Source organism: Myotis daubentonii, chromosome 12 (assembly GCF_963259705.1).
Source record: "Myotis daubentonii chromosome 12, mMyoDau2.1, whole genome shotgun sequence".
Classification (NCBI taxonomy): domain Eukaryota; kingdom Metazoa; phylum Chordata; class Mammalia; order Chiroptera; family Vespertilionidae; genus Myotis; species Myotis daubentonii.
The window spans coordinates 39,033,691-39,047,344 of NC_081851.1; the positions used below are offsets into that span (position 1 = coordinate 39,033,691).

Consider the following 13,654-nt stretch of genomic DNA (forward strand, 5'->3'; position numbering starts at 1 on the left):
AGTAATGAAGGGGTGAAGGGGCTTGGAGCCCAGAGAAGACATGAAAATTACAGTTGACATAAAAATCCAAGACTTCACTAACCCATCCAAGTATTTACTAATTTAATGAATTCAACATGCAAAACTGTTCCCAGACATTGCAGACTGTGGCCCATAATGGGATCTAATTACTTTCATATCGCTTTTCTTGCCATCAACAGGATAGTAGCATTAGGCCTGGCACGTATCATCTTTCTAAGCATTCCTTCTTCATGATGAAGTGTGTGTCCAAGGATTCTAGGCAATATCAAATATGTCTTTTGAAACAAGAAATTACGGAGGCACTTTTCCAGAAGTAAACACAGAAAAAAGTTAACCAGCTCATCATGGTAGTTCACAAGATAGTCTTACCTTGACTGTTTTCATAATAAATCTGCTCGCTGGCCTGGAAAACATATATGAAAGAGCCATTAGACAGACAGACACTGTTTGCTCCTCCAAATCCAACATTGGACAGTGGGCTCTGGTGTTGGGTACGCAGCCATGGCCCAGTCTTGATTCTTCATGTGACCCACCCATGCTTCACACAGATATCCATGGGTCACCTTCATCTAAAGTCACCCTGACATGTAACCAATATACTTGTGAACATGGTTCGATGTCTTACTTCGCATAGACTGGGATTTGTTCTCTTCAAGATTGAAGTCACTGACATTCTGTCTCAATCACTGAAGCAACATGTAGAAGAGGTGACCGTGGGAATGGGAGCACTTGCGTGTGGCGTGACTCCTGGCAGCCAAGCGTCAGCCAACAAACCTTTCACCAGTGTCAGGGAAGGAGCAAGGAAATCTCCCTATTCTTTTGGATAGTGTGATCAGCGTCTAAGTTTACGGGGAAATTTTCTTACTCTCTTGCCATTGGGTGTTATTCATTCCCTCAATGCATGTGCCTCATCATCAGCCACCCTTAGGTGGATGTTCCGTGTCACACTTTACATTTGGAGTTGAAAATTGTTATAAAATTACCCTTTGAAATCCTTCATGCATGTAAGTATCTCCTCCTGGCAGGACCTTCTGCAATTCCTCAAGGCCTTGACGAATCTGTTCTCTGAAATCCAAAGACACCGTATTAGTCCTATTAGAGCATTTTTTACTGTGCTGTGTACATGCGCATTAGTCTTTTTCTTATCTCTGTGGATAGTCTATACTGCCCCAATGGTCCCCCAAAAGCCTGTCAGGGGTAGAGTCTTTGTAGTACATCACCCATTCAGGGTCAGCCTTCAGCCATAGCATAGGATGAGTGAGATTTTAAAGACCCTTCTTTAGGAATCTCCTCCATCTGCTCAAGAAAGTCTTCCATTTCTTTTATTAATTATTATTAATTTTAAAGAGAGAGGAATGGAGAGAGAGAGAGAGAGAGAGAGAGAGAGAGAGAGATTTGTTGTTCCATCATTTCCCCTAGTTATGCATTTACTGATTGGTTCCTGAATGTGTCCTGACTGAGGATCAAACCTGCAACCTTGGCTATGGGGATGACACTCTATCCAACTGAGCTACCCAGGAAGGGCTTCTATTTCTTTAAATGGACAAAGTTTTCATTCTACATTGGAAATGAGCCTTAAAATGCAACTGCTCCTGAGGGGACACATGGCAACTTCAGCACCTTTATGTCAACATGCAAATGGCTCTTGTGAACCAGAAAGAGGCAGGATGAAGAAACCAGGGCAAGGCCACCACAAGGACCACAGGTGGGAGGGGCAAGCGTCAGGCGTGAACTCTGCCACCCGCAGCGTTGGGCCAAAGGAAACCGTGTAGCCAGCTTTGAAAACAAAAGTCTAGGCAATCTCTGCTTTCCAGGACAACGGAGAGTGTTTTCTGTGGCTGATGCCTGTGTTTTCTTACTCTGGTTGCTCGGGGTGGCCCTGGGGCAGGAAGAGGAAGTGGGTTAGGGCATTAGGAAAGGGTCTGACTGGAAGTGGGAAACATGAATGGTCTGGTGATCAAATGGAATCTTTGTGGACCATTTTCTCTGGGATGTAAGATATGTTCCTGTTTTCTAAATAGCCCCACACTGTAACGAAAGGGCAAGAAAGTGTGATTTCTGAAAAAACATTAGCTTTATTCATAAACTGTAAGCCTATGGAAAGTTTGAAATTACCTTCTTCTCACTGGGGCCTCTTTAGTGACAGAGGGTGGAGGTGCACTATTTAAATGAGGAAGGGAAGCTTCTTTTGAGTAGACAAAGAACTTAACATTTATTAGGCATCTACTATGTATAAGGTCCTACTCAAAGGTTTGTTTTCATCCTCACAATGCCCATGCAAGGTGGGTAATATTGACCGCATATGATAGGTGAGACAATTTGGGTTTAGAGATTAGGTAGAAGATTCAGAGACTTGAATTCAAACCTGACTGACTTAAAAAGGCGTTCTATTCTGCCAAGCAGCCTGCTAGCACACAGCAGTGTTGGAGAAGTGGGAAGTTTTCAGTAACACTTGAATTACTGAAGAGCATTAGCAATTTCTAACACCATCTGAGTACTTAAAGTGTGCCAAGCTCTGTTTGAAATATACCACACACAATAATTCACTTATGCCTTATAAAAAAATAGCTCTTTTTAATAGATAGCACTGTTATTTCCATTCTACACAGAAGGAAACTGAGTCACAGAGAGGCTAAGGAACTTTCCCAAAGCCCTATAAGACGGAGGTAGGATTAGAACCTAGAGACCCCGTTCTTAATGTATAGCAGTGTTGTGTGTTTAAGGCGCTGTTCTTAATAACCATGATAACTGTCTCTCTTTTGAGTGAATGACATTTATTGCTGGTCTATTCTGGCAATTGCTTGGGAGGAAGCCTAATGCAAAATTAACCTTTTGTTAAAACTCATATAATGGAGTAGCCATGGCTGAGGCTGGATCTCCAGGCTGTTGGAGGGTTTAAAAGACAAACTGAAAAGGGGTTAACCTGAGCTTGCCCCTGGCCTAAACTACTGATGCTTCGCAGGTGGAATAGTGAAGTCCAGGTAATTCAGACGCTGGGAAATGTACTGACTATTGTTTCATTGTCTCATCAGTGCCCAAATATCAGACCACATGCCCAACTGTGCAAGTCAAAAAACTGGAACCCTTCCTTGACCCTCTACCTTGTCTCTCCTCTCTCTTTACGCTTCCCTACATAATCTATCATCAAATTCCATTGGTTCTACTCTAAACCTATCATGAAACTTCTCTATCTCCTCTGCCAATGCCATGGTCTGAGCCACTATCATTTCTGGCTTAGACCACTGGGAAAGTCACTGGCTACCTTTCGACTGCCCTCTTGCCCCTTTTCCATTCATTCTCCACATGGCTGCCGGAATGTTTCTAAAATATTGATCAAAACATGCTACTCACTCCCTTGCTCAAAACCCTTCAATAGCAGACAATTACACTTGGGATAAACCCCAAATCCTTGCCCTGGCCTTCGAGTGCCTACATGATGGCTCCTGTGCCCCCCGGACAGCGGCATGGGCACCACTCCACTCCCCTCTCTGCACTGGAGCCCCATGGGCTTTCCTAAGCTCCTCCTCCAACAGACCCTTCCCACCTGCAGTCCCTGCTGGCCATGGGCTGGGGAGCCTTTTTGCCCAGCTCTGCACCGGGCGAATTCTTCCCCAGCCTTCAGTCCCAACTTAAATGTCAATTGCTCCAAGTAGTCTTGTTAGACTTCCCCAGTTCAAATTGGCTCCCTCAATTAAATTTGCTCACGGAACCTCAAACTTTTGCTTCATAGCACGTGGGACATTTTATAACATTTGATTGTGTAGTTATTTGTTTAGGTCCCCCCTCCCCCCAGTTTTGGACCTCAAACCCCTTGAGAGCTGAGACATGTCTGGTTTGGTCTCCACTATATCTTCTACATCTACTACAGTTCCTGGAACATTCTAGATATTCAACAAATATATACTGAAGAGGTGAGCGGAGGGAACAGATGTCTCCACTTTAATCATCCTGTGAAGAGGTCAACCTTGGGGGCAGGGATTAGCTTCGCTTGGCATGTGGAGGGAGGCCAGGCAGGGACTGACCTGGTAATGGACTTTAGGTGTGTGTCCATGTGGTGGTTCTAAACCATTCTCTATGTTGTACTCCTTTACATTACCCAAGCATTTCAATAAATCCCACCAAAAGGCATAATTTAATTTCAACCCTTGTTATTTAGTAATGAAAAAAGGCATATATCGGTGGTGTGGAAGGAAGGGCAAAGATGAGAGCAGTGTCCTCCTCCAAGGCCACCGTTGGGAGGGCAGAGGGAGGCCCTGGCAGCCATCTGGCCGAGAGCAGCTTTGTCCTTAATGGTTGGCAATTTCATGAGGGTCATGGCAAGGACCAGGTAGTATGAGGGTGAGGCTGGGGTAGGAAAATCAGGGTTTGCTCTTGAGCACACAGCAGTGGTACCATGGAACCTTCAGAATCACTGGGGGACACTACGGGGGAGGGGGAGCTAGTTTCTGACACTTAGGGGGTAGGAGATTAGACATTAAAAGTAAATGTGAAAAAAAAGTATTGTGGTCTTACTCTTTGGCCATGGACTGGGCTAAATTGGTAACACTAAAATTGGAATAGTGTGTTAAGACTGCAGCTTGAAAAAGAGGTTAAAAAAGGCATATTAGGGGAATGGAAAAGGCTCCTTGGCTTCACTGTATTCTTTCCCTGCCAAATAAAGTCTGGGAACTGGGGTGTTTCCTCTAAGCCTATTTCCTTTTCTTTACAAGTATTTTCTTGAGCTTTCTATATTTTTGGTAGCAGAACAAGCAAAGGCTGGTTTGGAAACTATCCTTATCCTTGATGCTTTGTGTCTGGCAAGATAAATTCACTATCCCAAGCAGTGATCACAACCTCCCAGATACCACCCTTACTTCTCCAAAGACCAAATGACTTATGCCCCACCTCCCTGCGCCCTGCCCGGTCTCTAAGCACCCACAACATCAAAGCAAATGAAACAGATGGTTTCATGGGAATGGTGGGTCCATTTAAATTCTGGGACAATAAAACTATTAATAAAGGTCCATTTTTTAATGCCCTCTTAGAAATGAAAGAAATTGGGAGAGAGATCTGTTAAAGGGGGCGATAAGAACCTCTCTGAAGACTTGGTTATTACCAAATGAAATGTTATCTTCCTGGGAAATGAGAGAGGCTGGGAATCCTAGGAAGACAGGCTGCTATTAAGAGTCTCCTGTTTTCCTTGGTGGTTTCACATGTCTGCCAGTGTTCTTACTTAGAAGTTAAGGGTTCTCAGGCCACATGTCTTGTATTCCTCTTGCAACCCCTGCAGCACTTAAGTATGGGCCTAGAGTAGGTTGTATGTTGTTGAATGAATGATTCTGTTTTGGGCACATTCATTCATCCATTCATTCATTTCCACAACTATTTGATCATGCATTGTGCACCCAGCACTAGTCTGGTTTGTAGGGATGGGGGGTGGGGAGAAGTGGGATGGTGTCTGCTGGACTTTTGGTTGGCCCTGGGAGTTTTTCTACACTTCATGAAGATTACTTTTTGGGATTCCAGCTGTCTTGCAACATTTTCATATTTGCTGATGAAAGGACGAACACACATAAGCACATCAAGAAGCACTTCAATAATCACTTATCCCAAGTATCCCAGTGATGCTCCTACTGCAAAATCCTCCTTGGGGTTATGCAATGTCCACCACATTTTCAGTCTATAAAAACCACCCCCCTCAAATAACCCAACACCAGCTTTGCATTGTTGACTTCTTGCCTCCCATAAAAGAGCTCCTGTGGAATTGGACTTTCCCCAAATGCCCTGCAGTTGTTGCCTTTGCAGCCTCAACTTATACGGTAAACATACAACACTGCTTATTACCACTAACGCTGCATTCGCATTTCCAGATGGCCTAGGACTCTGGTGTTGCCTCCCCAAAACATGAAGTGAACCAAACAAAAACGCAGATTGATTAAAGTCATGCTGCTGCTGCTGCTGCTGCTGCTGCTACTTTTGGAGTCATGAAATTCCACAACCGACCGTAATCATTTGTTTATAATGTATGTAAATCAGCCTCCTTGGGCTTTTTCCTAAGAATAGGCCAACATGATTAATGACATGAAGGTACATATTGAACCAATGATCTATATATATATATGTATATATATATCCTCACCTGAAAATATGTTTGTATTCTCACCTGAGACTATGTTTATTAATTTTAGAAAGAGAGGAACGGAGAGAGAGTGAAACATTGATGTGAGAAACATTGAGTGGTTGCCTCCCATAAGTGCCCCAACCAGTGGTTGAACCCCAAACCTTGGTATGTGCCCTGACTGGGAATCAACCTCGCAACCTTTTGGTGTATGGGATGACGCTCCAACCTACTCAGCCACTCACCCAGGGCTCTATACATTATTAAGTGAGGTATAATTTATATACAGTAACATGCAAAGATATTTATTCATTTCCTTTGTAATTGTTAAATTTATTCCTATAAAGTTATTTATAATATCCCTTTATGATATTTTAACTGTAGGATCGATAGTAACATCCTCTCTTTGGGCCCATATTAGCAATACCTTTATAGATTACAATATTCATCCTTATTGTATCATAGTCTACCATAAGTTAATACAGTAAAACCTCACTATAAGGAACAAATTCGTCAGAGCCGAAGATCTGTTATATAATAAAGTAGGTTTTTCAAATGCGTATGTTAAAAAATTGACAAATTAGTTTACCTGTTTTTACTTATACAGACACGTCTGCGTACTTAAAATTAAGTATGTATGAAAAGTTTAATTACACAGAAAAGTTTTCTAGGTGTTAGAGGAATGTTAAATTTATACTGAATAGGTTTAGTAAATGCATACATTCACCCATCACCACAAGTAACAAATGCACACAAATGGGGTGTGGCTGAGCACACTGTTAAAACTGCTGCAGAAAGTCATGCCAAGGGACAGCAAAACCAATTACCTGGTGGGATGCGGTGTGATCACGTGCTAATCATTTGCCAAACATTGTTTACGAGTGATGACTCTTGGATTTAAATATGTAGACTATAGTTGTAGATATGTAATATTTATTTATGTTGATGAAATTACTAGTGTTTTTTTCCAACATATGGTGTACTTGCTAAAATTTGCTAAAAATAGCAGTGAATTAATAAAAAATAACCTATTAATTTAATTATAAACAAATCTTGGTTACAAGCATTTTAAAAAATTAACAGGGTGTTAATTTTTACATATGACATACAGACCCGAAATTTTGTCCATTAAATTTGAAGTGTGTTAAATCAAAGTCTGCAAAATTGAGGATTTACTGTACTATAACACTTCTCATATAATGGAAGAAAGTTTTAATATTATACTTCCCCATAATCCTTTCTCATCCTTTGTGCTATGGCTGCCATATATTGTACTTCTGTGTATGTAGAAAACTCCAAAACAGTGTTATTTGTCTTTTTATGAGAATCAGAAAATGACTATCATTTCTGTGACTCTTCCTTTTTTTTTTTGTAGATCTAGTTTATACCTGGTATCATTTTCATTCAGCCTGAGAATTTATTTTCCTTTAGCATTTATTTTCTTGTAGTGCAGATTTATCGGTGATGATTCCCTTAGAGTTTTTTCCCCCCGCCTCTCTGAAAGTGCTTTTTTTTTTTTTTAAATATATTTTACTTATTTTTTACAGAGCGGAAGGGAGAGAGATAGAGAGTTAGAAACATCGATGAGAGAGGAACATCGATCAGCTGCCTCCTGCACATCTCTTACTGGGGATGTGCCCGCAACCCAGGTACATGCCCTTGACCGGAATCGAACCTGGGACCTTTCAGTCCGCAGGCTGACGCTCTATCCACTGAGCCAAACCGGTTTCGGCTGAAAGTGTTTTAATCTTGCCTTCAGTTTTAAGGATATTTTCACTGGATATAAAGTTCTAAGTTGACTTTATTTCCCAAAGATATTAATATTTTATCTTCTAGTCTACATGTTTTGTTTTGTTTTTCTGATGAAAAATAAGTGGTATTCATTGTTGTTCCTCTCTTTGTAATATACCTTTTCTTCTTCCCATCTGACTGGTTTTAAGATGATCTCTTTATTCTGCTTTTCAGAAATTTTACTAAGATGTACTTAGATGATATTTTCATTGTATTTGTCCTGCTTGGGATTCTTTGAGCTTCTTGGATCTCTGTGTGGAACACCTGTTTGATATTCCAATTACACATACATTTGACCACTTGATATTATCCCACAAATTATAGAACTGGTTCATACTCCCCACCTCCCGGTCTTTTCTATTTCTCTCTTTCAGTTTAGGTAATTTCTATTAACTTATTTTTAAGTTCATTAATCCCTTTTCTGCTGATATTGTATTTTTTCTGCTGATATTGTATTTTTCAGTTCCACAGTTTTCACTTGGTTCTTTGTGATTTCTTTTTTCTGATTTCCCATGTCTTCCTACATTATATTCACCTTTTTTGTTGTTAAATTCTTTAAAAAGTCTATAATAGTTGCTTTAAACTCTCTGCTACTTCCAATAATTGAGTCATCCATGGTTTGCTTCCATTGCTGTGTTTTTCTTGATTATGAGTCACATTTTCCTGCATTTCCCCATGTTTTATAGTCACTTAATTTGTATTTAAGACATTATGTAGGAAACAAAGCAGTGGAGACTTAGGTGTAATACTGATTTGCTTGATTTACTTACTGCAGAATGTAAGCTTTTTATCATGAGGGACTGATTATTTAGATCCTCCTTAAGTTAGGCTGAGCTTGGGCAGGGCCACAGCTGTAATTAGAGTGTGTTTCCTGTTATTAACCCAACTCCCAGCCTTTTGCCTGTCCTACCCTTGTAGTCTGTTCAGTGTTTGAGCTGGGAGGCGGTTAGGTACAGCTTCATAGATTTTTGCTTGACCTTTAGATTTAACCTTGGTAGGAATCCAGAATCCAAGCAACACAAGAATTCACAAGATTATGCAATTTCTCTCTATTTTTCAGCAACTTCTCCCGTGTTAATTTCTTGGAACAATGCAGAAAAGAGGTATGGGTGAGGCAGAAGAATTGCAACGCTGATAGATTTCTTTTTCATTCGGGGATCTTTCACATAATCCATCCCTCCGGCACACATTGTTGTCCTATGTTCAGCTGGCTTTTCCTCCTCTCTGCAGAGTCTCTATTGAAGGCTGACCCACTTTTCCAACTGCCCATACCCAGACCAGGCATCCACCCCAAGAATGGAAGCTTCTAAAGATCTCTGCTCAGCTCTAAACAGCTCATTTCTCTGTAATTCAGTTAATCAGTGCTTCCTCTGTCTACTAGCCCCATAGAAACATATGAATTCTATTTTGCCTGGACTTTTCTGGTTGACCATGGAAATGAAGGTTGTTTACATCCTAACTAGAAGCAGGCATACCATAAAGTCTTTTTCTAAATGTTTCTAACTACACATTTGTCTCAAATCAGGAAAAAAAATGCTACTGACTGACGACTGGCATATAAATACTAGGGGCCCAGTGCACAAAATCCGTGCACAGGTAAGGTCCCTAGGCCTGGCCAGTGATCAGGGCCGATCAGGCCTTCCTTCTGGCTGCCAGCTGGGGGCCTCCCTTTCCCAGCTGCAGGCTCTCTGCCAGGGCCTTCTTTTGTTCCATGCCGCCCTCTGTTGGTCAGCACACAGCATAGTGAGTGATAGAACTCCTGGTCGAACTCCCGTGGGGACACTTTGCATATTATCCTTTTATATATATAGCTACTCAAGTATCTCTCATCTTAAAAAAATTAATCCTCTCTGACCCCATATCTCCCTCCAGCTATTGACCAAGTTATTTGCATTCCTCTTCATTACACAATTTCTTGAAAGAGTACTCACTTTTGCACCCCACTGTCTTTCCTGGTGGAGAAGTTCTTCAAATGTGGAGTGATCTTTGGCTATCTTTCATAGTGAATGAGCGAGATTATAAGATTTGTTAGAAGCTCTGAATGCATGTAGGGACATGCTAATTGGTTGATGACCAGCTTTTGTCCACAAGCTTTTTTGTGGAGCATATATAACTTTTTCCCTCTCAGAGATATTTATTTCTACAGATGATTAGTTTTCAAACTCTTACCTTGGGTGTTCGGTCTGGAATTGACAAGGAGGAGAGCTGAAAGTCACAATGTTTATTATGCAGATGTCTCCATAAACTCCCATGTCTGGTGTCCGACTGTAAAACCACTCTTATTTAATTTTGCCAGAGAATATACTACAGAAAGATAGTTTTCAGAACATAGTGGAGGTGGGTGGTTCTGAAGGTTGAATACCCTCCCCAGATAAACTTGTAAACAATATTCCAGTTTTTATCAAGTAGTCCTTCTTTGACTTTTACAGTATCTGTACCTTCAGTTGTTGAGCTTTCTGAGGTTCTGGAAGGCTTCTCTTATCTTCTTCTGCAAGACTGTATCTGACTTCTCTCCACACTGCTTACATTATTTCCCACTCCGATGTCTTCTTCCTCTCCCCAGATACAGTGTTTTGTGGTTGAACTATTTCTTAGAGTCCTCAATAATGGGCTTTGTGGTTTTGTTTCACAGTCTCCTGGTTTGGGGTGCTCTTTGTGAGACAAAGGGCCAAAAATGTCTCTACCTTTCATTTCAAAATTGAAATCCTTCACCTTTTAACATATTCTGCTCTGCCTTTTGTCTCCACAACCCTGCTGAATCTGCTTTTGTCAAGGTCACAAGTGATCTCCCCATTGCCAATCCATAGTCACATCTCTGGATTCAGTACTCAAAGCCTTACGGTAACAGACACAGTTAACCTGTCCCTCAATTTAAAATGCTTTTCTTCTTTTGATTTCCATTACAGGATATTCTTTCCAACTTCCTCATTTGTTGTTCTTCCTAATATTTCTGTGTAGGCTTTTTCTTCTAGGTAATCTCTTTCTTTCCAAGACTGCTGTGCCATTCAATGGCTCATGGACTTTGGAGGAAGAGAGACTTGGAATTTAATTCTAGTTCTGCCACTTCCTAGGGATTTCAACTTCAGAGTTCTAAGTATAAAATGAAGGCCTGAACTGTTCAGATCTACCAGCTACCTTCCAGCTCAGAATGGTGCATCAGATTGTATATGGGGACCAAAGGGAGAGTAGAAACAGAATGTGGGTATCAGCTGAGACATGGAGAGGCCACTTGGAAGATAGGAGTAGTTCACCATGTGACACGGGGTCAAGTGCAAACCAGTAACTGAACTTCATGAAGAGGAGCCCATCAAGTAATTTCCAAAGGTTGCAGCCTAAGCTGGCATAAAGGACAGGAGTGATGGTTTAATCACAGGACAATGTGATTAATTTGTCCAAACTCCTCTTCATACACCTATATTTTGGTTGGTTACTCATTTGTGCAGTGGTTTTCACCATGCATTTCCTACGGCACCACTTGGCTTCTGAAACAAATCCCTGTAAGATATTCCCCATCACTAACATTTTCCCCCAGTTGAACCATATTTTGCAGGAGATGGAAGTGGTAGAAAGTGGGCTCTATATCCAGGGTTGCCCAAATATATAGCTTTTTTTCCCCATGAGAACCTTCAGTTTCATGCTCTTCTTAGTTCAGTAGGGACTGGGTCTCTCCTGGAGCTGATGACATATAAAATGTTCAGGTTCATATAGGTGAGCTCAGTACTACTGACCACAATGAGTGTTTGGAGGGGCATAGGATAGTGTGGCACTCTGCCAAGTCCCGTGAACAGGGACTGTGGAGCCCACTATCTTAGATGGAAGCAGAAAGTGGGTAGCCCTAGGGCAGATGATCTGTTTTGGTCAGATCACACCTTTTTAGTATAGGCTGGCAGAGGCTGCAGTTCTCGCCAAAGGACTTCCCTACCAGCCTTTGGAGCAATATTGGGCTGCAGGTGGGAGTAGGTTGATGTACACTAGGCCCATACCAGATAACCCAGCCCACAAGTCATATGTGGACACAGTCTGAGAAGAAGTGTTGGGAAACATACAAGACACTGGGAGAATGTCAGGCAATGACAACTCTGATAAACTACTAGTGGGAGTATAAATTGGTGCAGCCCCTTTGGAGAATGACTAAATCACGCCCAATGAAGTTACATATTCACATATTGTAAGACCTAGCAATTCAATCCCTAGAATTATCATAAAGAAATTCTTGCTTCTTACTCCCCCAGGAGACAGGTACAAGAATGTTCATTGTAGCCTTGTTTATAACAGCAAAGAAATTAGAAGCAAACTAACTGTATGAATAAGAGAACAAATAAGTACATGATGGTACATTATTATAATAGAATACCCAATGCACAATCATTTAAATGAACCAAATGCAGCTACATGTATCTATGTAAAAAAAGTCTCAGAAACATAATGTTAAGCATAAAAAAGCAAGTTCAAGAAAAATACAATATGACCATCCTATCTAATAAAAGACAAAAAGGGTAATTGACCATACCTTCACTATTCTTCTCATTGGCTAATCAGGGCGATATGCAAATTAACTGCCAACCAAGATGGCGGCCGACAGCCATGCAGCTGAAGCGAGCAGGAGGCTTGCTTGCTCCAGTGATGGAGGAAGCCAAGGTTCCCTGCCTGCCACAGCCCAGCTCTGAGCTCCGAAAGCAACAAAGTTTCAATTATAGAAGGTAAACAAACCCCAGATACCTGCTTTCAGCAGGCCGTGGCCTCAGAGCTGGGAGCCAGCAGGAGCTGGCTCTCAGTTCCAGTGACGGCAACAAAGTTTCAATTATAGAAGGTAAATAAATCCCAGAATAAAAAAAAAAAGAAAAAAAGGAGAGGCTGGGAGCTTCAAGTGGCCGACCAGCCTGAAAACGGCCCTCAGCCCCTCACCCAGAATGGCCAGGCACCCCAGTGGGGACCCCCACCCTAAAGGGGTGTGGCCAGCCTGAAAACAGCCATCAGCCCCTCATCCAGGCTGGCCAGGCACCCCAGTGGGGACCCCCACCCTGAAGGGGGTGTGACCAGCTGCAAGCAGCCATCAGCCCATCACCCAGGCTGGCCAGGCACCCAAGCGGGACCCCCACCCTGATCCGGGACACCCTTCAGGGCAAACCAGCTGGCCCCCACCCGTGCACCAGGCCTCTATCCTATATAGTAAAAGGGTAATATGTAAACTGACCCTAACAGCAGAAAGACTGGGAATGACTGGTCACTATGACACATACTGACCACCAGGGGGCAGACGCTCAATGCAGGAGCTGTCCTCTGGTGGTCAGTATGCTCCCACATGGGGGAGCTCTGCTCAGCCACAAGCCAGGCTGATGGTTGCCAGTACAGCGGTGGTGGTGGGAGCCTCTCCTGCCTCCTCAGCAGTGCTAAGGATGTCTGACTGCAGCTTAGGTCTGCTCCCCACTGGCAAGTGGACATCCCCTGAGGGCTGCCAGGCTGCCAGAGGGATGTCTGATTGCCAGCTTAGGCCCAATCCCCTGGGGAGCAGGCCTAACCCAGCAGGTGGTCATCCCCCGAGGGGTCCCAGACTGCAAGAGGGCACAGGCCGGGCTGAGGGACCTTCCCCCCCGCATCCTCTGAGTGCACAAATTTTTGTGCACCAGGCCTCTAGTTAATTATAAAATTTAATATGAAAAATATATACTATATTGGTCACAGTTGTATAAAAATACACAACATCCATTAAAATGATAAACTCAAAATTCAGGATAGTGATTGTCT

General features: G+C 42.4%; 1 protein-coding gene across 1 annotated transcript in view; it reads right to left on the reverse strand.

Annotated features, from left to right (window-relative positions):
• The window catches only part of ANTXR1 (ANTXR cell adhesion molecule 1), a 220,469-nt gene that overhangs the window by 163,024 nt on the left and 43,791 nt on the right, over positions 1-13,654 (reverse strand). Inside the window, exons 4-5 of the mRNA XM_059659574.1 lie at positions 1,005-1,086; positions 391-424 (exon numbers count right to left, since the gene is read on the reverse strand). Coding sequence (XP_059515557.1) covers positions 391-424; positions 1,005-1,086 — 116 coding nt within the window. The remainder of the gene's footprint in view (positions 1-390; positions 425-1,004; positions 1,087-13,654) is intronic.